The sequence below is a fragment of the Vidua chalybeata genome, chromosome 2, assembly GCF_026979565.1.
Source record: "Vidua chalybeata isolate OUT-0048 chromosome 2, bVidCha1 merged haplotype, whole genome shotgun sequence".
NCBI classification, from domain to species: domain Eukaryota; kingdom Metazoa; phylum Chordata; class Aves; order Passeriformes; family Viduidae; genus Vidua; species Vidua chalybeata.
Genome location: NC_071531.1, coordinates 2651817 through 2679712, shown reverse-complemented (window position 1 = coordinate 2679712; position 27896 = coordinate 2651817). Strand labels below are relative to the sequence as shown.

Below are 27896 nucleotides of genomic sequence, written 5' to 3'. Positions count from 1 at the left end.
TAACACAAATTCTGACAGAGTTCCTAAAAACCAGAATACTTTAAAACTCTTATGCACACTGTCCTTATTAATCCATATCACAGTTCATAAAATAATAACATTCCAGGTTTTATCCTCACTCCAAAGTTGCCTGGAAGCACCAGAACTATTCCATAAAATCCTCACAGGCTGTGAACTCCACCTTAAACCATTTTTCTGCTGCTTTGTCAATGATTTGATAACTGATATTCTGACACCTGCATTTTACAGCAGGAATCTGAAGCCAGTCCTGACAAACTCCACTCGAGTTCCCAAGTCACTAAACAATAAATCATTCCCCAGTAAAAAGTTTCAGTATTTCCATATCCAGCTTAGCGTTCATCACAGAAAATCAAAAAGAAAAATCAGAAATAAATCCAGGCAAGAGGGTTGAAAAGTCCAGTCAAACCTCACAATTCCAAAGCACACATCTGAAAGCCCAATTTCCTGCCTTTGTAATAATTCCTGTATTTAGTACACACACTTTTAAGTTTAAGCAATTACTTCTTTTGATTTGCCTCACCTTGAAGTAGCAGCTTTTAAGGAGAAAAAAACTTTAAGTGTGGTTGGATCTGTACTTCCAGCTGGAAACCACCAAAACTTGGGGATGCCAAACTTCACTAATCCAAACACTATGACCCCAAAGTGGGGCTCACTGTAATCTGTATTGATTTCTCTCAAGTAACACAAATTTCAACCCGGAAAATTTATAACACAACAACAAAACAAACAAAAAATTATCATTATTCCTTTAGGATAATACTGTGATTATTTTTGAAATGTAACTTACATTTTTCCTTCTAAGGTTTTACTGTTTCTAGCATAAACTAAAGAGCAGGTATTAAAGCTATGAAAACTGGGGGTTTGTTCACACTAATAATAACGATGAGAGCAACACTACCCAAGTATCAAGAGTTGTGCAAATTTTAAAAAATACATTTTGTCTGCATCTTATAGAATCCTAGAATGGTTTGGGTTGGAAGGGATCTCAAAGCCCACCCAGTGCCACCCCTGCCATGGCAGGGACACCTCCCACTGTGCCAGGCTGCTCCAGCCCCAGTGTCCAACCTGGCCTTGGGCACTGCCAGGAATCCAGAGGGATCCAGATCTGGGAATTCCATCCCAGCCCCTCCCAGGAAACAATTCCTGCCCAATATCCCACCCAACCCTGCTTTTCTTCAGCTGATCTGCATCCATAAATCTGATTCCCAGTTACAACAACTCCCATTTGCCATGAGTGGGCTCCTCCTTTCCAAGAAGTGCCACCTGTCCCCTGCAGGGACATCATGGAAGATGCACAAACCAACGACACCCTGTTCTGGCTGGAACATTTGAGCCTCTCCTTCCATCAGTCTCTGGTTTTTCTGGAATGTCAATTCCCTGAGCAAGCTCCTGACAGCTGCCTGTCACCTGCACCTACAGCATCCATATGGGCCACCAAAAAAAGCAGGTGACTTCCAAGGGGTGCAGGGAGGGAAGGAATCATTCCAGCATTTCCTGAAGGATCTGTAAACGACACCAAGGAAAAGCTGAGCGGATAATTCGCCATGGTTTGGTGTTGGGTTGGGTTTCCTCACCTCCAGAGAGGTGCAGAGGAAGCATTTCACCTGAGGAAAGAGTTGGATATTCCTAAGGAAAGGTGATGATGGAAAATTATTTACAGGATCTAAACACCAAACACAGAAGGAATTCTTCAAGGTTCATCCAACAACTGTGTTCTGGGAAGAGATCACCCCAAGTCCTGTTCATAGCAGAAATGTTAATGAAGTTCCAGCCTCTAAAGGTTTTTAATTCAAACAAAACTGTGCCCTGGTCTAGTCAGGGAATGTTCCCAGTTCCTGAGGACACTGTGAAAACCACTTCTACAGGCACTAGACATGACTGTCCTGCAATGCAAAGGAACCATGACCTCCTACAAAGTCATGTCACCAAGGCTGAAGTCACTGCAAGTCAAGAAAAGTGAAATAATAACACACAAACTCTTTATTTAGAAGATCAGGTATTAGTGAGCTTCGAAGCTTCAGCACTGAGGATTTCAAAGTGTTCTCAGGGAACAGAACACTCAGCTCCATGCATGGCACAGGCAGGACTCTGAACACACATGTGAGGATGAGTCTTGGAACAGCCTGACTCTTCCCTGCCAGGCAGATGCTGGAAGAAAAGGGAAGAAGTTGGAAGTGCCCTCCTGCCATGAGTGCCACTCATTGGAGTGAGGGCTGTGCCAGGCTGTGGTGGGAAGAGATGACTGAGAAGGGGTGCAAAGAAATGTCACCCCAGAGAAATGTCACCCCAAAGAAATGCCACAATACAGTCCCAAGAAATGTTACTCCAAAGAAATGTCCCCCCAAGCAGGACATCACTGAGGGCAGTTATCAAACACTCCTCAAGGTAATGGGACTTTAGGTTGGCCAGAGCAGCTGGGGCTGCACCTGGATCCCTGGCAGTGCCCAAGGCCAGGTTGGACACTGGGGCTTGGAGCAGCCTGGGACAATGGAAGGTGTCTCTGCCATGGCAGGGGTGGCACTGGATGGGTTTTAAGGTCCCTCCCAACCCAAACCATCCTGGGATTCCATGAATTTAGAGGAGAAAGTATTAAACAAGCCCAGGATCTGCCACCTGTAAGATGTTTGTAGAAGACAAGAGCCACGTAACTCATTATTCTCATCACTGCCACAGAGCCCAACTTTTCACCAAGTCCACTGAAGAGCTGAAAAGCCCTACCAGAAAACAAGAGCAATATTGTTTATTGTGCTCCAAAGCCACTGCAGAAAGCAGGGCCTTGGTGCAGAAGGAGCAGCAAAAGCCCAAAGCACCTGCTCCTGCTCTGCAGCACCAGTTGTTCTGCCAAGCAGTGGCGACACTCGAGGCTGTGCTTTGCCAAAGCATCTGGGTTGAAAGCACCACGGTGTTGTTCTCTGGCCCTGCTGGCCAAGCGAGCACAGAACTGCTTCCAAATGTCACTCAAGCTCACACAGCTCCTCAAGACTTCTTTGGGAATTTGTGGGATTGCTGTGATTTCTTAGCAGCTTCAGAGCCCAACCGTGTCTGAGCAGAAGATGCCAGAGAGGACTTCCCTTCTTTTTCTGCTCCACAAAAGGGGAGACTTCCCAACATCTCTGCAAACAGGAGGGAATGGACAGAGGTGGAAAATTGTCTTTGCCATCATTTGTGAGAGGAAAGCATGGCAGATTCTCCAGAGGTCATGGCATTGACCACCTTTAGCCAACACTCCAATGGTTCAAAGCATCATCAAAGATGAAATTGTTTTGCCAGGGGAGGTTCTGATTGGATATCTGGAAAAACTTTCCATGCAAGAGTGGTCAGGCCTTGGGCTGAGCTGCCCAGGGAGGTTTGGAGTCACTGTCTGTGGGAGTGCTCAGGAGGAGTCTGGAGTGGCCCTTGGGGACAGGGTTTGGGGTGATGCTGGTGCTGCTGGGATGAGGTGGGACTGGATGATCTCGAACACCAATATTTCACAACCCTTCCAGCAAAGAAATTCCTCCTGCTGTCCATCCCAAGCCTCCCCTGGCACAGCTTGAGGCCTTTTCCTCTTGTCCTGTCCCTGTTCCCTGAGTGAGCAGAGCCTCCTGTTCCCTGGGAAGCTCAGACACCAGGGCAATTTCGTGTTCCCAGCTCACAGGATTTCACTCCTGAGGGCCAGAAGCACATCAGGCACAGAGTCACACCTGGAATTTCCTGGGCTTGTCCCTTCCCTTGTAACTGTGTTGAGGACCCCAGAAAGGGCTGGAGTAAAGACCCCCCTGACTCTCCAAAGCTGAGCACAGCAATGCTTCTCCATGGAGCACCTTGTCCAGGTGCTTCCAAAAACTTCCCGAGGCATTTCTTGTTCTCCAAAACTGATCAGTTCCTATCTCTGAATGGGGAAAGCCAGGCCCCTGTCAGAGGTGCCATTACTCCAAAGGTGCAGTACCTGTCTAATTACCTGGTCTTTGATGAAATTCCCACGATTCACTAGGAGCTGATGCTGAAAGGAGCCCAAATCACTTTGTTTAAGTGGCTGCCACCCGGACTTGCTCAGAAGACACCGATTCACTTTTCTCTAAATTGATCAAAAGGCTTATCCAGGAGGGAGATTAACCATCTTCCTAATGGGTTAGGGCAGCTTCTTGGGAAGACAAAGCTACTGCTAATCTGTTATCGAGGATAATGTGGATTTTTGATAGCAAAAAATACTGCTAATAAACTGGGATCCACGGGAGAAAGTGTGACACGAAGTCAAACCCTAAAATATTGTAACCAATCTGTAAATGCTGAGCACCTGTAGCTGTGCAAAGGGCATTTGTAGGGAAGGAATTGGTCCCTGTGAGGATGGGGCAGAGGTTGTCCAGAGAAGCTGTGGATGTCCCATCCCTGGAAGTGTCCAAGGCCAGGTTGGACAGGGCTTGGAGCAACCTGGGATCATGGAATGTGTCCCTGCCCATGGCAGGGGTGGGAGTGGGATGAGTTTTAAGGTCCCTTCCAACCCAAATCATTCCATGATTCTAGGAAAGCAAGAATTCCCTTCTCCTTTACCAACCCCTTCCCAGAAAAAAAAAGTGAAGCAGGTTTTTCATTCATGTTGCACAGGCTATAATTCATGGGATTACAGGACACAAATGATTCCTCAGGTGTCTGAATATTCACGGAGTGTTTACTCAAATACCTGTAGCCAGAGTGAAAGACTTGAAGTGAAAAGACGTCAGTACGGATCTGGAAGTGTTTTGAACCCAAATCCCTGCTCCAGACGAAGTTAGCTCCCAAATTCTATTTAAGGAAACTGCCTTCTATTGAAGAAGTGGAGTATTCAGCTGGCTCCGTTTTGGTGGCACTTTTTCTGAGCAGAGAAGTGTCAGAATTTTTGCATTTGGATGGCAGCCTATAGAGCCTGGATTTCTCCCAAGAAAAAATGAAGTTGTGCTTCTTGCCTTCCCCTGGAGCTCCACATGCCTCCAGACATAAAAGAAAACACCAAACAAAGAAAAAACACAACAACTACTTTTTGCCTTTCTCAGGATCCAAACAGTTGTTGCCTGGGGCCTTTTGCTACCAGAATCTTTGTTGGAAAACAAAGCCGAACACACAATTTAAGCTGAAGGTGCAGAATCTTAACTTGAAAACTGACCCATTGATTTGGGTGTGAAACAGCCTCTTTTTTTCAGAGGAAAAATCTCTTTTCTTCACAAGAGAAGTCATGAAGACTCCTGAAGTCCATGAAGTCAGCCCAAGCCAGAGGACAAGAACAACTTTACAGATAAAATTTCTCAGAAGATGGAAGAAAAGCTGAACTTTCGAAGGAAAGTAACACAAAATTCTCCCAGGCTTTGTAAGGGAGAAAGAAGCAAAGGAATATTCCTGCAGCTGCAGGTCAGGAAAAAAGAAGTTATATTTATATATAATATATTTATATATTATGTATATATAACAAAAGATAGAGCAACCCTGGGGTTTTTTGCTTTGACAAGAGGAGGAAAAAAGATATTTTCTTGTGAGACATCCGAAGTCCAAAGAGAAAGGAAAAAGGATTTAAGGACAACAGTGGAATTAACAGCTGAGGAAGCATGGAAGCAGCAGCTGAGTACCCCTGGATCCAGCACATCCCAGGAATCCTTCCCAGCAGGCAGGCAGGACAGGGAAGCAGCAGAGATGTGTGCTGCTCCATGGGATGGGCTCCAAGGCTGGGAATGCTCCGGGTACTGACAGGGAAACAGCTCTTTTAGTCTGGGAACTGGTGCTCTGAAACCTCCTCTGACCACATCTGCTCCTGCAGCTCTCTGCTGGCACAGTTTACACATCAAGTCTCTTCCTTGAGACAGCCTCCTTCCAACCAGTGAAAATGGCAAAGCAGGAGAGGCTCAGCTGTGAACTGAATTTTGTAAAATCCTGGGGTGTAAAGAAAGGAAAACACGTCAACAGCATCGGCCAATGACTGCTCTGCTCAGCTCCAGATTTTGGGCTGTGACCCTTTTCCTTTGCAAGATTTAAAAGAGGCTCATGCTCTTATCAAACACCTGCCCAGGGGCATTAAAGGTGAGGAATAATCAGTTTATTCTGAGGCTCACCAATGACAAAACACAAGATCATCACTAAGTTAAAGCACACAAGACTAAATTGTATTTTTCCCAGTTATTTATTTATTACAATTATCTGGGATCAAAGTTTTCCTTCAACATCTCAGCTTGCCCAGAGCAGCTGGGGCTGCCCCTGGATCCCTGGCAGTGCCCAAGGCCAGGTTGGACACTGGGGCTGGAGCAGCCTGGCACAGTGGGAGGTGTCCCTGCCATGGCAGGGTAGGAATGAGATGATCTTTTAACTCCCTCCACATTCTGGGATTCCATGACCTCAACAAGCCAAAAATGGAATTTTGGAGAAAACTCCAGAGATGTGAACATTGAAGCCCAAAAAGAAACACTGCCCAGAAATACCCTAAAACTCCACACCGTGGATCCATCACTGCACTCAGGGAAGTCTCCAAGAATTACTCAGCATTGTGAAATGATTACTGTAAAATTACTCTACAGCTGGAAGTTTTAGAAAGGTCTAACTTCAGAAACAAGAATAAATCAATGACCAGAATGCTGCTTTTTTTACACAGGCTTGAAGGGCCTAACACAGAGCCTACCATGAACATCTGGAACTCACCTGAAGTGAAGCTGTAGATGGAATTATGATGGACATCTGCTGCCTTTCAGGTATTTTGCTAACCTTCAGTAAGTGAAATATTTCAAAGGGCCTAATTCCTATTTTTATTCCAAACTAGAACAAAGCCTCTGCATTACTGGAAGGTACAAAACTTGGTAAATAGATTTGGTGGGGTGTTTAAATTTATTTTATATTTTATAAGCTAATATATGTAAGCCATTATTGCATACCTACATGAAGATAAAATCAGTTTTATATTCAGCTCAACTTGTGGATCTACTGAGAGGCATTAACAGCAAGTCAGAACTCACATTAATATGGCAGGTGAAATCACAGATACTTTTACCAATAGACAAAATCTTGGAGAAGCAGTTCCTTTTAGGCACCTTCAGGACCTTGGAGGAGCATGAAGATGTCAGCCCTGTTACAGCCAAGCTACAAAACCATGTCTGGATCTCCAGGTATTGCCAGAAACAGTTTATTTTCCTGGAGTGGAAAGGCAGTCCTGAGGAATTGTGGGCTTTAATCACAGTATTAAATATTTTTGCTATTTAAAGGCCTCACTGCCTACAAAACCAGGTAAAAATGAAACCAATTTCATCCACCTTTACAGACAACATCCTTCTGTTTATTTCTTGGCACAGCACATCTGCTGATCCCCCTCCATCACATCTGAGGGAGCACAAACAAGTGGCAAGGTCACCCCAAAATACTGAGCTCAAATAGGCAAGATGCTCAAATATTAAAATTTTCTGTGATTTTAGTAAAGAAAAAGCAAAGTGCTGGATGGTTTAGCCAACTTGAGGCTGGATTCTCTGTTCACAAAGTGGATTCAATGAGGTGAAGGAGAAGTTAAGAGCATGCACAAAAAGAAACCAGTTAGAAGATCCAAAATCAATCAGTAAAAGAACTCCACACTCTGCTCTCTGCTTGTATCCCCAGATTTTTAAGGGATTTACAACAACTAATTTATTAGGAAAATGCCAGCACCAACAGATTCCCACAGGGAAGGAGGAAATCAGGAACAAATCTATTTTCTCAGCCTGGAACAAAATTTCAGCCACCTGTTCCACCTGTCCAGCAAAGATGTTCAACAGCTGGCTCTGTGTGCAATGAACTCAAAGCTAGGTCCCCAAAGATATTTTGGGATTTAACTCAGGCAGAAGTCACCAGGGGTTAGGTGTGAGTGTCAGGGAGTGCTGAGCCTCAGGAACCAGGATTTTCCCTTGGGCTGATTGATCCATGCTGGGCTGGGTATTCCCTGCTCTTCCCAGGACAGATGCAAGGTCAGAACCTCAAATCTGATGTGTCACTGCTAAAAACAAATTCTGTTTCTTGCTTTCTAATCTAATCTCTGTCCTTAACAGCTTATCAACAAATGTGGTTTTGAGACTGTGGCATCACAACAGAAATCTGAGAGTCAAACATTCCCACTTTTCCATTTTCCAAGCTTAGTTGTGTTCCTAAATCCAGCAGGGTTTAACCAGACCTGCTCAGATGACGTCTTAGCTGCACCCAGTGACATCAGAGGGCTGACAAATGTGTCCTGGAGCTGCCTGATGGAAATGTCCAAGCTGTCCATGGAGAGCTGATTGCACACTGAGACATGGAAACTCTGGTAAAACCTGCTGAGAAGGACTTCTCCCCTGTGCATAACCAGGAAAGAACTCTGTCATCAAGCTGAGCACATCCTGGGTTGCTCTGGAAAGCTGGGAATCCACCAGCCTGATCCCAGTGAGGAATCAAGCAAACACCACTGCCTGGGCAGAGGGTTTGATATAAACATCAAAAACCACACAGCACAAGATGAACTGAACAGGAAGCACCAGCCTGACTAGAAAAAGAGAAATACAAACCTTGCAAGTCACAATGTCCAATTTCAGCAAGATTTAGGAGCAATATTTGCCCAGTTCTTGCCTCCACCTGCCTGATAAAGTATGATAAATGGAATCCTTACCAAGAACTACTCAGGCCTGGCCGTTAAGAGAACCATCCTATGGTGTCTGTCTGTATTTTAAAACCTAACCCCAAAGGAACAGAACTTTAGGGATGGGGGGAGAGGTTGTTTCCACCTGGCTCCATGATTTATGAAGGATGCCTCCTACAAACATCTGCTGCCCTGCTTATGGATTCAACACAGAATATGCTCAGGAACTGAAGTGGTACCATTTTACATCAAGCTTGTCCAATGATGAGGAATTTTGGGTCTTGTGTCTCCAGAAAGGCTGCTCAGGCCTTGGCAGGGGCTGCCCAGGGAGCTTTGCAGTGCCCATCCCTGCAGGTGTCCCCTGGAGGTGGCACTCAGAGCTCTGGGCTGGGGACAAGGTGGGCACAGCTGGCACTGCCTGGGCTGGGAGGGCTTTTCCAGCCCCAGGGATTCCATGAAACACCCCTGGAGTGCTGCTGGTGCAGCCCTGCCCCCTGGGAGTCCTTCAGGAGCACCAATTTCAGGTGTGATCCTTGGAAAGCTGCAGAAGCTCCCAAACTGGAGCCAAAGCCATGGGAAGGAACTCCCTGAGGGCATTTCCCTGGAGCACAGGGCTGAGATTCCCTTCAACACCCAAACCCTCACTCCAAACTTCAAACCCTCCCAAGCCAGGCCAGCAGGACCAACCCAGGAACGTTTGCTGCCAAAAGCAGCAGGAACAGGACACAAAATGGGATGGACAAGACAGGGCCACTCCCAGCAGCCCTGAGCCAAGGTGTCCCAAATCCCAGGGACAAGGCACAATTCTGAGACCCCATGGGCAGCTCCAAACTCAGTCTCACATCCCATTGCTGCCTTGCCCAAGAGAACCTTTCCTTTTTGTTCCCACCCTGAACACTGACTTTAAAGGCTGCAGAAAAACCTCTGCATTTCCAGCATTATGTTCATTATAGACTTCAGGCATTCTCAGTGTACTGACCACTCATTGAGGAAATGGGAAATAAATTTTAATAGTTATTATTGCAATTTTTGATCTGAATTTTAATTTGGTTTTGTTCAAAATCCATTTTTTCTTTGCTCTTAGAAATCAGCAACAGAAAAAAAATTCAGTCTTGCAATAAAGAAATCTCCTCACAATTTAAAACTTCATTGAAAGTCACTTCAACAGGTTTTAAGCAGAGGGTCACATGTATTGGGAGGTAAAATAGATAGAAATTACTTTTCCAGAATATTAGAACTACATATAAGAACAGCAGCATCTAAAGATTTTCTGGTTCAGATGCTGTGGTCTGTTCTTGAGTAAGGAAAGCAGCATCCTCCACCAAGCTCTAATTCCATGCCAAAATCCTGGAACAGGATTTTTGTTTCCTCTTAGATGGGGGTTGAGGCTGAAAACTTCAGTTTTCAATATCACGGGTAGTGAGCCATTCTGGAGGAGGGGAATAAAAACCCCTTTTCTTTTAAATAGGCAATTCTTAAATATGGATGCACGAATCTAACTTTAGCTGTCCAGGTTTTCACATTGCTGCTCTCAAATCCAGAAAGTAGAGCATTAATTTAGTCTGTTGACTTCAAGGTTATCATTCATTGAGGTCAATGACTCCATCTCTGAAAAGCAGAACTTCCACTTGCAGGCTGAGGAGCAACTGCAGTGGCACAAAAACTCCCAAAACCAGCACCAAGCCCTGCTGCAAAGGGATTTATTTACCCATGGAAAACCAGGGCTTAATACCAGGAATATCCAGGGATTAATAATAATAATAATAATAATAATAATAATAATAATAATAATAATAATAATAATAATAATTTCCCAGGAATATCCAAGCCCTCATTAGCTGCTTGTATTTCAGACTTTCAGCTCTGTTTCAGACATGATTTGGGTGGGATCTTCTGGGCTGGACCTGAACATCCACCACAAACCCCCTGGGAGGACCCAGCCAGCCAGAACCCAACGGGAACCAGAAATAAAACCAGTGGGAGCCACGCTGTGCCCCAGCAGGGAATCAGCACCTGGACCTGTTCTGCTCTTTCCAAACCTGGCTTTTTGCCACCAGCTGGACCCTCCAGGTGTGCAGTCACCTCAGTGGAGCCAGGGCCAGCATCTCCACTGGCACAGGAACAGCCAGGGCAGGGAAAACTCAGTGCTGGCCCAGGAATTCCTGGATTTTCCTGGTAAATCTTCCAGTGGCTGTGGCTGAGCCAGTTCAGGTAACACAGGTGAGCTCCAAACACCACGGACACACTTTGTTCTGACTGCACAACAACAGAGGGGTTTTCTGCTTTGGTCTGTGACTTTTTTAACTACTGACATATAAAAATATCCTTTAAAATAGCTACAGGCTCAATGAAATCAGCAACTAAAACATGAAATAGGAGATGTGAGAGCCATGGGCCAATTCTCCACTTCCACTGTATTCTTCCAGAAAATAAACACCTGGACACCTGCAGGCCCTAAACTCAGCCCAATGCAGGAACTTCTCAGAAATCCCTCCTCTGGATTTGTTGGATTTTAATAAGGGATCCAGCTAGGGGAGGACAGGTATCAGTGTGAGAACTGACTATTTAACTGCTCTTGCAGTATCCTTACTGAAAAGTACTGCATTGGCTTTTTCTCTTTTCCAAAAATGACCATTTTTATAAAATTAAGAGCAATATGAGCACCTCCAATGTCTTATCAAACTTGACTACAGCATTATCACATTTCCTTGGTTCTCAGCATCTCTGGTGCATCCAAGATAATTCCATGTTGATGAGAATAATTTGCTGTAACCATTATGTTACTCTGTTTTCTTACAAAGGTTACAAAAAGAAGCTTTGAGCTCTTCAAAAGCTTAAAAATCAGACAACTCAGTATTTTTAGATCCATATTCCTTAGGCTCCAGCATAACTACAAAAGTCAAAACCAGAAAGCTGTTATAAAACCAAATGATTTTTATAAGGAAATCTCCATAAAAAAAGAGAAAAAAAAAGAACAACCAACCACTGAGTTACACAGGAGCAGGACAAGGGGTAGCAGGAACTCTGGAAACACCAACTTTTAAACCCAAGATGAATCTCAGCTTGTAGGAACCCACACAATCCCAAATTTGATGCCACCACACCATGAAAAGTGAATATGGGCAGGATGATTGATCACCAGCCTAACTACACCCAGAAGTGTCTGCTTCCTTGCTTTCCCAAAAGGTCCTGGAGAGACTTGTAAAGGACAAAGAAGTGGAAAATTCCCATTCCGAAAACACTTTTTAATCACATTCTAAGGTATTACCTGTGTTATCACAACATGACTGAAATACAAACTTGGCTTTTCCTGTGAAGAGCTGAACCCCAGCTTTGCTTATTGCAGTGTTTCAGGGAAAAGCAGAACAGATCCTAAAAAATCCACAAGTAAACATGGAATCAGAGAATCACTAAGGCTGGAGAACACCTCTAAGATCATCAAAGTCCAACCATTACCCCAGCTCTGCCCGGTCCTTCTCTAGACCATGAACTCAGGTGCCACATCCACAGGTTTCTGAACATTTCCAGGTGTGGTGATTCCAGCACCTCCCTGGGCAGCCCCTGCCAAGGCCTGAGCAGCCTTTCCATGGGGAAATTCCTGCTGCTGGCCAAGCTGAGCCTGCCCTGGCCCAGCCTGAGGCTGTTCCCTCTCCTCCTGTCCCTGTTCCCTGGAGCAGAGCCCGACCCCCCCGGCTGTCCCCTCCTGGCAGGAGCTGTGCAGAGCCACAAGGTCCCCCCTGAGCCTCCTTTTCTCCAGGCTCAGCCCCTTCCCAGCTCCCTCAGGAATTCTCCAGCCCCTTCCCAGCTCCCTTCCCTGCCCTGGACACGCTCCAGCCCCTCCAGGTCTCTCCTGCAGGACCAGAACTGGGCACAGCCCTCGAGGGGCCTCTCAGAGCCAGCCCAGAGGGACAATCCCTGCCCTGCTCCTGCTGGACACACAATTCCTCACCCAGCCCTGCTGCCAGTGGCCTCTTGCCCCCCTGGGCCCCCCTGGGCTCGTGTCCAGCCCCTGGCACCAGCACCCCCAGGGCCTTTCCCAGCTTTCCAGCCCCTCTGCCCAGCCCGGAGCTCCTGGGGTTGTTGTGACCCAAGGGCAGGACCAGCCCTCGGCCTGGCTGACCCCATCCCATGGGCCCAGCCTGTCCTGGTCCCTCTGCAGAGCCTTCCCACTCTCCACGTCCACACTCCTGCCCAAACTGGTGCTGCCCACAAAGTGACTGAGGCTGCACTCGATCCCCTGCTCCAGATCATCGATGAAATTACTGAAAATCTTTCAGTTCTCCAAACAGCACCTTCAAGTGCCCTTTTGCTGAGTGTCCCACATATTATACAGGGCAAAAAGAGAAGTTAAACATACTGCAAGTTTGTTTTCCTGGTGAGTCAAACTGGAAAACAGCATTTAATATCCCCATTTCTTCAAATTTTCTTTTTTTTTTTTTTTTTTTTAAGCAGTGGACCTTAATACATTTCTGTGTTTTCAACCTAAGGGGTGATCTAAAATTAAAGTATTCCATGGCAGAAATGAAAAATTCTTCTTCTTTAGGGGATTGTTTCCCCAGTTGTGCTGTGGTTGATTGTAAGGCTTTAGAGCAGCTTCCAGGACAATGAAGTGAAGCCCACTGAAACAAAGAATTTATTGACCCTGTAGAAGCTTCCCCACTTTAACCAAAGGTAGTTTAGACATTACCAGGCACCTCTGATCAATCACCCTCGAGAAACCTTTTGAAAATGCAGGAGAGCCATCCTCAAGAACCACAAAACCTTTCAATTTCAGGCCTGAGCTCTCCCCAGCCACTCTGAACTTGGGACCAAGATCAGCAGAGTCACCAAATGACTCCTCCTGTCACTGCACCACAAAATTATCACAGGGCAGGGTCTCATTTTAAGGCCTGCAAATCTTCATTCTCAGAACCTCAGCACACCAAGCCTGGCTCTCCTAACAAACAGAAAATGCAAATAAATCTGGGGGCATAAACATCTCTGTCCTGGTTTTTCATCTGTATTTATCAAGGGGCTTGTAAATAAAGAATTTGGGCTGCAGGAGACAGAATTATCACTTAAATTTCAAAATCTTGTATCCATTTCTATTCTGCAAGCTCATAATTCTACAAGCTCAACACCATCAGAAATTCTGACCAGAACTGAAAGTGCTGAAGTTGGAAGTTTTACATCAGATTAAAGTATTGCAATGTGAAACTGAATTCTCTCAAACACTGCCATACATAAGGTACAATTTCATAACATTATCTTTCCTTTCACTTGTGGGATGAGTATTTTTAAAGCTTTCAAAACATTTTCTCAATATTTAGGTTCTATTTTAATCTGTCACTGCCTACTACACAGAGCTCCCCAAATCTGATGGGACATCAATTTTCTACACTTTTAATGCTGCTCCTCTAGATTAAGATACTGAAAATGAAGTATGAAAATAAAATATCCCTTTGGAAAAGTTTTTCCTTCTCCTCTCCTTTGCCCAACCTAATTTTAGAATTCTTTAGACCTGCTTTGACTTGAGCTTTCAGCACACAACTCACAAACATGGGAGTGGAATGAGCGATGTTTGGTTTTCAGGGAATGAAATCTCCACTTCCAGCATCTTGGTCCTAATCCAAAGGCTCCATGTAAACAGACCCTCCAAAGCTGTTTATGCACCAACAGCTGATGCAACTGAAAACTGTCAATCAGGAGATGAGCTGGATGCACACGGAAATCTGCCTGGCTTTTTTTTTTTTTTTCCCCAGCCCTAAGGATTCCTGGGGTTTAAAGCTGAACAAGCAAACCAAAGATCTGGTTGAAATAAGGGCATTTGGGTAGAAAAAATTAGACCAACCCTCTTGGACAAATTCAATTTTATTCTATTTCTACTGCTCGTGATTTTCTGTGCTGTGTATTTCCAGCAAAAGTAAAAATCAGCCACTGAATCTGCAAATACACTTGGCACTTCCAGGATTTTTGATTAGCCAAAACATGGGAGAACTTCCTAAAAATATCAATCAGCACCTTCAGAATCATTCCCATAACAACTTTGAAAACAGTGTTTCCATTCAGGAAAACCATTTTCTTCTTGGAAGAAGAAGAGTTTTCCAAGTTGCAGAAGAGTTTCGAGAGGGCAAAGAAAGATTTCCAAATTCTGTCAGTTCTTCAATATTCTACTAAGTTGGAACAACGTCATTTGGGGGGACAGAGAATGGAACAGCAACAAGAAGCACATCAAGAACATCCATCATTTTTCATTGTAAAAAATCCTAAATATCAAATCACCTGTATGCATCGTCTTCTTTCAAGTCTCATATCATCCTGCGGGGTTGTGGGGACAGGGGGAGTCCAGCAGCAAACAACACTGAAAAAGGGAAAATAAACAAGAATAAACTTCTTAAACTGCAGCCACCACTGCTCAGTTCAACCCCGAGCTAAACTGAGGAAATCCAAATAGAAAATGAAGTTTTCCAATAGGAAAAGCAAAGAGAGGCATCACAAAGACTTATCTTCTACTGATATCTGGTTCTAGAAAAATTTTGTAAGTGTCAAAATGGCAAGTATTAACTTAAATTTCAACTAGGCATTGAATAAATCTCAAAATTAACATAATCCCAAAAAATTGTCAGTTACCCATCTTTACCAAGCACTTAAATGTTTGGATTTCCACAGAAATTCAGTACAATATTTCTAAATGAAAATTTAACTGAACTTGTGGGATTTTCCCAAATCTACAAGATACAGAACTATAAATGCATATCAATTCCTAAATGTTAAAGTTCATTTCTCCTCATAGCCTGATGAAATTAAATTAGGTTCACTTTGCTGCAAATAATTAAAATATGCTCAGAAAAATAAAATTGTATTTTCCATAGACAAAGAGATATAAAGACAGGAGTTTCTGCCTATGTATTATATATAATATATAATATATGGTATATATGATATTGTATATATTGTATTTTATATATTATATGTTTTATGTTATAATTATATATATATATAATATATGTTACATTATGTATTCTATATTATAACAATTATTATATATTTCTGTCTTTTTAAAAGAAAATTCCAACAGAAATTAAGAAGAACAGCAGGATTATGAACAAAAAAAATTAAATTAAAACCCCAAACACAACACCCAGCAACTAAGACTGGTCAAAGTATTTCTCAGGGAATTGTTTTTCACTTGTTCTCCAACAATCATTGGTACTCTACAACCTATGGAAACACCAAACCCCTTTAGAATTACTGAGACTTTTAGAGAACTCTGCAAATGACTGACCAGCTGGAATTGGAGAGTTATTATTATTTAAACACCTCCTGAAATATGTAACTTCAGGCAAGTGTGAGCAGCCTAAAATGCTCTCAGACCCTGCACAACCGGCGCCGTTCGCTCCATTTCCCCCCGACAATGAGAGTTCAAAGCCTGCACAGCCCACCCTGGGCCCTGCCTGCCCTCCTGCCACCACGCTGGCCTTGTCCCTGTGCCACTCCAGAGTCACACACGCCAAAGGGAAGAGGGCAGGAGGACAAGGAACTGCTTTTTGGATCCATATAGGAGCAGGTGTTGCAGTGGTGGTGTTTTAGGAGCGGGTGAATTTTTGCTGTCGTGCCCCCCCAAAAAAGGGGAAACCCTAAAAGTGACCATTCCACATCCTGAACCCACAGCCTTTTTATGGCTGAGGTTCCACAGAGCCCTGGGATGGCACTGCCACATCCACAGCTGCCAGGAGCACTGCTGAGGCCACACCAGCTCCTACAAACTGGGCACTCCTGTGCCTAAATCACTTTGGTTTGAGTGAAAGGTGCTGAGGGAACACCTCCCACAGAGAGCTGAGCCCCCTGACCCAGCTCAGGCAGTCTGGGACCCAACAGCAAAGAAGAAGGAAGAGCAAACTCTTCTTTAAATGAATTAACAGTGGAATCCCAGTGTGGTTTGGGTGGGAAGGGATCTTAAAGCCCACCCAGTGCTACCCCCCTGCCATGGCAGGGACACCTCCCACTGTCCCAGGCTGCTCCAAGCCCCAGTGTCCAACCTGGCCTTGGGCACTGCCAGGGATCCAGGGGCAGCCCCAGCTGCTCTGGGAATTCCATCCCAGCCCCTGCCCACCCTGCCAGGGAACAATTCCTAATTCCCAATATCCCATCTAACCTTTCCTCCTTCAGTTTAAAATCATTCCCCCTTGTCCTGTCCCTCTCTGCCCACTTAAAAAGTCCCTCTCTCTCTTTTCTTCTAACCCCCTTTAGGTACTGGAAGGGCTCTAAGGTCTCCCTGATCCTTCTCCTGTGCAGGTGAACAATGCCAGCTGTGCCAGCCTTTCCTCCCAGCAGAGCTGCTCCAGCCCTCTGCTCATCCTGGAGCCTCCTCTGGGCTCTCTGCAGCAGCTCCAAGTCCTGGAGCACCAGGTTTGTCCATCCCACACAGGTGCCCTGAGGCTGCAGAGCCTCAGTCCCATCTCTGAAAGCTCTCTCTGGCCCATATCCTTTATTCCCTTTGCCTGCAGCACCTCTGGGTTTACAGCAGGATTACAGGAAGCCTTTGCCACAGCAGCAGCTCAAGGACTGAAGGACTCTCTTGTCTTTACCCCCCTGCAGCTCAAGCACTGCTTGACCCCTCCCAGTGCCACCAGTGCACGAGCAGTTTCAATCCTGACCCAGCTTAGTTCACACTACCACCAGAGCTGGAGCAATTTTCAGCCAAAATATCATGGAGTGTTCAACCACTGCCTCCTGCCCATTCCAGAGTGGGAATGCTCAGCTCCCAAAGCAGCTGCAGAGGTAACCACTGAGCCCTGAGTTATTTTAGAATTTCGAAGACACTTTAAGAGCTACCAGCACTAAGGAAGAGCTGCTGATGTGAGAAAGTCATTAACAGGTTATTAACAGGAATCAACACATTTGTGCATTTCAGAGCTGACCAGGAACACAGATCCACCCCAGCTTCAGTCTCCTTCCAGCTCTCCATCAGCCCACCCTGGAGAACTGGAGAATTCCAGAGTGGAAAAGCAGGTGGAGCCCTGTTTTCCAAGGAGGGGGTTGAAATCTTAGCAGAGCCCAGAGCTGGTGAGTCCCTGTGACAGTAACAGTGTCACAGACACACCACATAAAAGGGTAACGATTTTAGGGTTTTTTTAAATAGGTACAACCAAATTGCACCCCGTGGCTGCAGGGGCAGCACCTTAAACTCAGTCAGTGTCCTCGGCTGTGTCTGTATTGCCAAGTTCTTAAAGCAAAAGGCCTTTTAGACAGCCTGCACAAAGGCTTCCTGGTTTAGATAATAAATTGATGATAAGAGGAGGCAAGAGCAAATCCTATTCATCACACAGTCTGTAAGATCATTACTAGAAGAATCCCCTCAGTAAAAACATTTACTGGGCTTCAGGAACCCAGTTTGATCTCCTTACCAGTATAGAACAGAAGTGAATTGGAAATAAAGGAGGAGAGGAAGGAGCAGATGACAGGAAAGGTGTTAAAAAGCAAATTATTGAAAGTGGTACAGCAAAGAGAAGAATAAAAGCTGAAGTCTTTTATTTAAACAAAGAGAGCAATTCTTCGAAATCATCTGTGCTACAACTTTACCTCGTGCTTTTGTTTCCTGCTTTCCTCTTCCCTCCCCAGCCGAGGCTCCTGGATCTCCCAGGGAATGGGATCCCCAAGCAGAGCCACTCCCTGGCCATGAGCAATCTCAGTGTGGAGTCACACAAGGCTTAGTCAGCCACGCCGAGGATGCTGAGCACGTTCCATTCCAGGTTACATCCACAACATTGTGGAGATGGGGACACTGAATAACAAAACTTCCTCACGTCTCTGACTTCTCCTCACATCCCAAGCCTGCTTTCCTTGCTGGCCTCTTGGAGAATTAAAGTTTTATTCCCTGTATTCCTTAGGAGCATCCATCCCTTCCTGCAAAACTCAATACCTAATACACATCAATAGGTTCAGTGCAGATCAAAGCTGGGTTTAGAGCAATCAGATTTCTAAACCCCCAAAAGTTAAAGTGCAAAAACCATTATTAACATGAAAATTTAATTAAAAGAGAAGTCTGCTGGGGAGGGGTTTACTTTTTACATTTTACTAATTAAAACCCTTCATAGAAGGACTTCTTTTCCTTATTCAGGAACACTGTATTGTAAGATTCAATATGGAATCTTTTTATAAAGCCAGATTCAAGTTTTTCCTCTGTGAAAAGATTATTTTGTGATTTTTAAAGTCATAGTGGTGGAATACAAGAAACCCCTGCATTTCTCATGACTACACACACTGCTGGCAGAGCTGAGCATAATTCAGGTCACTGACCTTCGGTGAACACAGGCAGGCCTGTTGCTAGCAACATAAAATATAAATACTTACTTAGAAACCGAATTTTTTTATTTATTTACTAGGAAAATTATCCTGAGGTACCCACCATGAAATGGGAGTTATTAACACAATGGAATATAATGGATTTAGACATCTGAACTATGCAGAGGCAACCAATGATGTGGTTTGGTGTAAAACAAAGTGAGCAAGAGATTCCTCAAAGACCCAGATTTGATGTTTTATTTCAAACACTGCACAGGGAAATGTGAAGTAAAATTAATCCAATTGGAATTAGATTAATAAATCTGCCAGGGTGCTCCGTGACTGACAGCCTCCCAGAGGGACAAAGCTGAGGAATTTCAGCATCATTGTTTTGCCAGCACCCAGCACATGCAGAGTGCTTTGTTACCAGGGAAATCCCGTGTGTTTAATGTCCAAATTAACACCCATCTGAAAGCTGAACACACCCAAATTCACTGCTGTTCTTGTGACCAACACAGCCGATGTTCCACCTAAGGAATAATTCACGAGAATGAAAAGGGGAAAAAAATGGCCAAGCTGGACTGAGTTCTGCTTTGTACAACAACTCGGGTTCACCTGCAAAATCACAGCAGAAAATTCAAAGTAGATTATGATTCCAGCATGAAAGTCCAATATATCCCTTCCTTTTCTGGGCACCTGCAGGTTCCTATGTACCCCACAGCAAATGTATTGAGTACTAAACACAGGTAAATTAATTTGTGATCAGCATCACATCTGTCCTGTTCCCAAAGAAGTCACAGATCCCCTTCTCCAGCTTTAAGTCCTGTGGGATTCTGGAACACCTTTTAGCTGAATGTTTTCACTGAAACAGCAACTACTTTAGGACTACAGAATCAGGGAATCATGGAATGGTTTGGGATAGAAGGGACCTTAAAGATCATCCCTGGGCAGGGACACCTTCCACTGTCCCAGAATGCTCCAAGCCTGGCCTGGGACACTTCCAGGGATCCGGGAGCAGCCACAGCTGCTCTGGGCAAAGGTTTTAAAATTCACCATCTTCAGGTTTTAAAATTCATAGTTCAGTAAAAATGAAGTACCTCTCTTCAGGTGACTGTGTGTATTCTACAGAACCATGAGCAGAGTGACCTTCTGAAGGCAGCTCACCCTCACACATGGGCTGCAGGTTTCTCCTTCTTAAACGTGGAAAGAGAACGTTCAAAATCTGGAAATGGACCATTTTCCTACATCACTGGGCAAAAGTCAACAACAAGCAAAACTGAGTTGATAGCAGACTTCCCCAGCACAGCCCTCATCTCCTGAGGAGCTGCAATGTGCACTGGGAGCTCCCACATCAGGACTTGTGAGATGCCCAAGCACAGCTCAACCAAAACATGCCCAACCATGATTTTTTTTTTTTGTGTGTGCTGCAAATGATTTTCAGGGTTCCAAAAGCACTGGTTCCTCTGAAACCAAGATGCTGTGAATGACTGGTTTCACTCTCACGCTGAATTTACACCACGTGATGCAAGAAGCCATCGGTGAGGTGTGAAAGCTTGTGGAAGCAGCTTTGCTGAAATCACCGAGTTTCTCACCCAATTTCAGACCTGGCACAGCAGATCTGCAGTTGCAGCAGAGCAGGGATTTCTTTCCAGCAGCAGCAGAACTGAAGCAGCCTCTGCCCTTCCCACTGCTGCAGCTGCAGTGGGACAGGGGCACTCAGCAAAGTGCACTGGGGGAATGGGGAGCAGCAGAAATCCACAATTCTTCATCCCAGTTCAGTGCTCTAAGCTGGGCCACTGCAGATGTGCAGTGGTGGTGTCAAAATACCCTCAAATGCACCTAAAACACAACCAAGTGTGATTTTATCACCCACAGAGCAGTGGTGTCACACCAGGATTAATCCAGGCAGATTTCAGAGTGCAGTTTGAGTCTCTGAAATACCTGATTTATAACACGCCCGTTTTTCTATAATACACAATTTTTTAAAGTCTATTTAGGAAATGTATCACTTCTAAACATTAATTGCTTCCCAGGTGTCTGAAGGAACTGAAATGTTAAATTTATAACTGACCCATCCAGCCAGAGAAGTCAGGATTTGTTTTTTTAAATATTCATTAATTCATGTGAACCCCAGAATAAAGCCTGTGGTTTTAGGAAGAATTAAACTGACACAGTGAGGGGGGAGAGGAGGGGAAGAAAAACCCCACAACAAAGGTTGAAATACTTGAGATTTTTTAGATAATTTGCATCTGATGCTTAACTTACTGACTAAAAAAAAAAAATTAATTTTAGAAGCACAAACTGCAAATATTTTCAGTCCACTGACCTTATAAGGAACCTCCAATTAGAGGGGGGAGTGGCTCTTTTTTCCACCCACTTAGTAGTGCCAGACAAAAGTCAAACCACTGGATTTGCATTCCCCTCCCTCCAGCAAACAAAAGAAAAAGATGCTACAGCTGGAACTGCCCATCCCCTGCAGTATCAGGAGCATGGGAATAAAGTCATGTTCCAAAGCAGAACATACATAAAGGCTGTAAATTACTTTATCCAGAGGAATATAACATTTTTTGCAGAGCTGAGATTTTTTTTTCTGCAGGTATTTTTTTCCTACAGATGTCCTCAACAAGGCAAATAATTCCATGTACAAAAACTGTTTCTGTTCCTTGTGGTTGGGAAAAGAACTTGAGAAATGCAAAGCCAAACATGCCCTGCTACAGAATTGCATTCATCACTTCAGAACGTCAGACCCAGAAGTCTCAAGGGAGCACAACCTTCCTACTTCTCCCTGAATTTCTGAGCCATAGAGGAAGAAGAATTACAGAACACCTAAAGCTGCCTCAAGTTTCCACAGAACGTGGCCAAACCACTCAATTTACAGATTTTTTTACTGCAACCTTGATATTACTACAGCTGATTATTCTTCCACTTTAGTGGTCACTACTATTCCTCTTATTTTTGGTTGTATTCTTTATTTACAAACTGGGCTGTTTCTCAGACACCTGGCAAGGGAGGGGACTCAGGTGCAGCCACCTGAACTTTTACATCCAGGACTAGAGCTGGAAAAATCAAAATCAACCTTACTCAGACCACAACAAAGATAAATAGTTTATGTATTTATGAAGAGTCTGTGCAGCTGCTGTCCCATATTTAAACAAAATAAAACTACTTCTCCAGCTCCATTTTGGCACAAGACAGTTCTGGTGTTGCTCTCAAAGATTTAAAGTTACTTATTTCAAGTATAACAGTGTAGATGTTTGTTGCCCTGGTACCTTTAATCTTGAAAGTTTCCAAAATATTTTAATACATGGAGATAGGCACAGATTTAGTCTCCCAAATTAAAAAAAAAAAAAAAAAAAAAACACCAAACAAAAACCAAAATAAAATAAGCAAACACACAAAACCAATCAAACCAAGGTGTAAGTGCTGGCTGGCTCTGCACAGAAATGGTGCTAATTTGTAAAATTTTGGTTAGTGGCTTTTTTTTTTTTTTAGCCATGTATAGGTTTGTGAGCATTTTTAAGGACTTTTGGAGCTTTTCAAACACACCAGGAACTGCTGTTTAAATGCTGCCCCTCACAGCTCCCACTGACACTGCAATGCCACAACCTTTGCCTTTCATTATTCAGATTTAGACTGGACAGACATAGCTGGGTCCTTTCCAACTGCTCTTCCAGCTCCTTTTAACTTGGAAAACACCACACCAGCTCCAGCTTTCCCCAGACATGTCAAGATAGAAGCACCAGGTTTAAAATCCTTGCTCATCACACTTTCAAACAGCACTTCCCGTGAAGTTCATCACCTCTGAAAACTGACAGAGGCCAGGTTCAGCCTCCACGACAATCAGATGCATTCAACTCCACGGGAATAAATGGAATTATTTCATTAAAATCATTACTTTTAGGCTGAAGTCTCCCAAAAGCCAAAGGTGATGCTGAGGTGGCTGCTGTGCTCCCAGAGGCCTCCCTGTGCCACACCTGGCACTGCCCTGCTGTGAGTCAGGGCTGCAGCTCAGCAGCGCCGAAAGCCCGGCTGCAGTTCGGTCACTGCCCTGCTGACTCTGCACAGCTCCACAGGATCCCGAGTGACAATTCCTGCCTTGGAAGGGACCTGAGAGTCACCCAGTGCCACCCCTGCCATGGCAGGGCCACCTCCCACTGTGCCAGGCTGCTCCAGCCCCAGTGTCCAACCTGGCCTTGGGCACTGCCAGGGATCCAGGGGCAGCCCCAGCTGCTCTGGCAATTCCATCCCAGCCCCTGCCCACCCTGCCAGGGAACAATTCCCAATTCCCAATCTCCCATCCAGCCCTGCCCTCTGGCACTGGGAGCCATTCCCTGGCTCCTGTCCCTCCAGGCCTTGTCCCCAGTCCCTCTGCAGCTCTCCTGGAGCCCCTTCAGGCCCTGCCAGGGGCTCTGAGCTCTCCCTGGAGCTCCTCTCCAGCCCCAGCTCCCCCAGCCTGTCCCCAGCACAGAGGGGCTGGGACCATGTTTATGTCCCTCCTCTGGGCTCGCTCCAGCAGCTCCACACTCTGATGCTGAGGTCCCCAGAGCTGGAAGCAGCATTCCAGGTGGGATCTCACGAGAGCAGAGGGGGAAATTCACTCTACATGAAAGACATGAATAAATAAAGCTCCCACATTTTCCTCACATTGTTCACTCCAAGCCCTTCCATTTCTCAGAACACACACCCTCATCAGCTCCAAACGTTTTTCACTAAATATGAATCATCCCTGGGACAGTGTTTGTTAACTTGCCATCATTCAGGATGGGTTTACGTTCCATCTGTAGCACATTTGCCATGGCCTTATTCCCCGGTTCAGGAACCGCTGACCTAGAAACTCTCAGTGAAGGAGGAGATAAACTAAGGAACTTCAGGAAATTCTCAGATCATCTGGGGGTGGAGTCAAAATACCTTCTTCAGACTCACAATTCCAAGGTCTTGTTGCATTATCTTTTCAGCCTCCATCCATCCCTGCTGTTAAGCATAATATTCAAGCAAATCTTGGTATATCCCAAGGTATACTGAGATACAGAGGCAGGGGGAGGTAATAAGCTGCAAATTCCTCTGGTTTAAGTGGTATTATAATCCATAAGAATAATTCAGGCATCCCATCCAAGTGATAAAAGTACATGGATGCAAGGGAGAAAAGCCAGTGCAGACACTGGGTGCAGATCAGTCCGTCAAAGCTTTACTGGGTATGTTTATTATCACACTGAATAGAGATTTCATCAAACATTCACCCCCAAAAATACAGTTACTGGTAGCTCATTGGAGACTGCAGAATATTTCTTCTCCTACATAAAGCCATTGTCTTTAATGTCAAAAAAATAATAAGATCAGAATGTGCTAATTATAATCTGATATGTACCCAAACTCCTTACAGTTTCCTCCAGGAATTCTTCATCAACCTTTCATCCATGTATGGATACCTCCAAAAATAATTCACCATTTATAAAGCCTTCAATGACCAAAAAGCCATGACACTCTTTCAAGTGAACTGCTTGCCAATCACCCCCAGAAACTGATTATCTCCTGCTTATTAATATGGAAAACAATGATTTTCTGAGCTTCAGGAATTCAACAAGAGGCTGGAGGTGACTCAATCCCGAGTGGACAGGTCCTGGTTGTGCAGTTCAAGCTCAGTCTGTAAATTTGGGATAACGTTGGCTTGAATCCCTTTTTGAGAACAGGCACTATAGAGAAGCATGGAATTCACTTGGGATTATTCTGTGATGGCAGCTGTAAGATAAAAGTCTAAGAGAGATCCCTCAGTGACATAAAAGTCCAGGAAAAGTCTCTCCAGCAGAGCTCTCTCACATTCATTTGGTCTAACTCAACTTTTATGAGGAAAAACAGAAAAAGTTGAACCTTTGGGACAAGTTTATGGGAACTTCACCAATTCCAGCATCTCAATGTGGAGTTGACACTGATCAGTCTGATGCTCTCCAAGATACTTCTCATTTGTTCAAGAAGTAGACATTGCACTAAATCTTTGACAAACTTATCCATTTGAGTATTTAGGTCACAGTAAGACTATACAATTTTTATTAAATAACAGTATCTCTGCCAGCATCAGAAGTTGGTAAGGGCCTTACCAGAGAAATTTGCTTTCCTGTGGCATTTTTTTGCTTGATAACAATTCCTAAAATGATTTTAATACGGCAGGTTGCAGGAAGGAAATGAGGACAAATTAAAAAAGAAAAAAAAAAAGCTTTTAAATCCTGACCTTATAACCCTCCAAAGAGCACTCAGGATTGCCAAGTCCAAGGTATCCAGGAAATAAAAAAGCAAGAAAACCTCTATTGTCCCACTGAAGTTCACACTCCCAAGAGTAGCTTGAGATAGATGGAAAGACTCCAGAACAAAGCCACTTTTCCAGCAGATCTTTTCTTTACTTTTGTACTAATGACAGAGCTGGTGTATTCCATGGAATGTGCTTCTTAGGGAAGACTGCTGGGAAAAGGGAACTTTTGATACAGTGCTGCTCCTGTTCCCATGTTGTGAAATAGCTCAACAAGAGGGTCCTGAGTGTGCTCTGACACATTCCAGGGGCTGCCCAGGGAGCTTTGCAGTGCCCATCCCTGCAGGTGTCCCCTGGAGGTGGCACTCAGAGCTCTGGGCTGGGCACAAGGTGGGCACAGCTGGGACTGCCTGGGCTGGGAGGGTTTTCCCAACCATTCTCCAAATGATTCTGGGATTGGAACTCACCCTTTTTTGCTCAGACATTTTTGTCTGAAATATTTCATGGACAGTCAACCCAAAGAGAAATTTGCCTTCAGGAGAAGTGCCATGGAATACCAAAGAAGGGGATGGAGGGGGGGAAGACAAGCACCAAACTCCACAGCAGCTTCAGAATTCTGTGCCTAAGGAGCCTCAGCTACTCCTGGAACTGAGCAGTGCCACGTTGTTCAGCACAAGACAAGTCTTTAGCCATGAAAAAAAAACACACAGAAACCAAGCAAGATGGACAAGAGTTCACTGGAAAACTACTCAAATGGATTAAGAAAATTAAGAAAGAAAATCATTTCAAGCTGTGAGTCAGCAGAGATACAGCATTTATGAGCAGCAATTTTATTTACTAAGAGGGAACCACTGAACATCTCTGAAGACCATCACAATTCACACTCTCACTTGTGTTTATTATCATATAAGAATTCCAAAGATTGCAATGGCATGGAGAAAGTAGGTCTTGCTGGGTACCTCCCATGCTCCTGCCCTCAGTCCACCCAAAAACTCAGAGAAGCAAAGGGGATGGGCAGAAGAATTTCACTGCTTTTTTCCTGCCATAAAGAGTAAGTGTACTGCTCAATTTTCCTGTTTTATTTGAAGTTACTTTGGATTGTTAAAATATGGGTGGACATTCAAATGGATGGATTCAGATATTAAAGCATGAACACGTCTGCCTATTTTCCCAACTAACAGGTAAATAATGATCAACAAGATTTAAATAATTTGGGCTAAAATATTGTGTATCTGAATGCATGGATGTGAAACTGGTAGCCTATTTAAGAGGACAAGCAAGCATGGAATTTCCCAAAGAGTTTGGGTTGGTTTCTAACATAACTGGCCCAGCTGGTGGTTGTGTGGAATAGAAATATTTTTTATGTCTCCTTTGTTGAGCAGGAAGAAGAAAACAAAGCATTTTTACTCCACAATTCAGTATCTGGTATCAGCAGGTTCTGCTCACAGCTTATACAGTGAAAATACCTTTTCTTAGAAGTTAACTTTGGGAACTTCAACTCATTTTTCATTTTGTCCAAAAAGGAAAAACACATTTTGTGCGTGCATGCCTATCTTAAGGCAATACAGAAGTCAAGTGAAAATTCAAAAGTGAATGAGACAGAGATGAAGCCTGTATGTTGTACTGATTTGTGGTATTGTTTTGGGGGGATGCACAGAAAATTAAAAACTTGGGGTTTTTAAAGATGTTTTATGTTTAAAATGGGGATTTTTTTCCTATTGGGGAAGAGAAAGGAGAAAGAACAAGCAACTGAGCAAATTACAATAAGAGAGGTGCTGGCAGTGACCTGGGAGAAAAAGGGCACAAGCAGAAGTTAGAAAACTGTTAAAAAGGCAAGGAAAAACTCCAAGAGGAACAGAAGGGAAAAGAGAGCAAGAAGAGAAGCATCAGGAGCCAGAACTGATTCCCAAGTTCAGGCTGCGGCCGAGCGGGAATGCCGAGCGCGGAGCGCGCAAGCTTGAGACAGCAGAAAGTCAGAGAGGCAGAGCGAGGAGGGGACAGAGATGACAGAGGATGATTTACTGCAGGAGGGGTGGCAAGAATTCCTGGGAATGGTGCTCTCCACGCAGTGCCAGTGCTCTCAGGGGCAGTTACCCAAGCCCTGCCCCTGCTGCTGCCCACCCACACAGCCCATTCCACCACCCCTGCGGCGGCTCCGGACCGAGCTGCTGCAGTGTAACCCGACTCCCACCCCCACACACACCCCAACGGTAAAAATATAAAATTATCTATTTCAGCCAACTCACCCTGCAAGCCTGATTCACTGGCTGGGCTGACAAACAGCTGTGCCAGCACAAAGCAGGTGGGAGCAGGCAGCCTCAGGGGAGGGAAGGGGAGCTGCTCAAGGGGTCACTGCCTTCAAAGAACTCCTGGCTGCACTCTTCGTCTTGGAAGAACTCTTCCAACAATTTCCCTCCAAGCTCTTCCATCATCTACACCCTGTGCAGGAACCTGCCATCAAACCTTCATCCATGTATGGATACCTCCAAAAAAAAAATTCACCATTTATAAAGCCTTCAATGACCAAAAAGCCATGACACTCTTTCAAGTGGACTGACTGCCAGAAGTTGATTATCTCCTGCTTGCCAACACTTGTAACATCAGCAGGTTAATGCTGGCCCTCACCCCTCATAGATGAAACACAAAACCAATTCTTTCTTTTCATCTTTATGCTTCTTTTGAATCAATTATTTCAAATTGGAGTAGGTACAGGTTTGGGGAGAGCAAGGTCATTTTCACCAGCCCCAGGAAAACATAGACAGATCTGGGTGGGTGGAAGGAAAAAGGGGAAGAAAATCAACATTGTGTTTT

At 44.5% G+C, this 27896-nt stretch overlaps 1 protein-coding gene across 1 annotated transcript in view; it reads right to left on the bottom strand.

Moving 5' to 3' along the window:
- Positions 1-27896, bottom strand: part of DYRK1A (dual specificity tyrosine phosphorylation regulated kinase 1A) — a 75200-nt gene that overhangs the window by 36114 nt on the left and 11190 nt on the right. The window contains 1 exon segment of the mRNA XM_053934602.1: positions 14846-14924. Within this exon segment, the coding sequence (XP_053790577.1) occupies positions 14846-14855 (10 nt within the window). The 5' untranslated portion in view covers positions 14856-14924.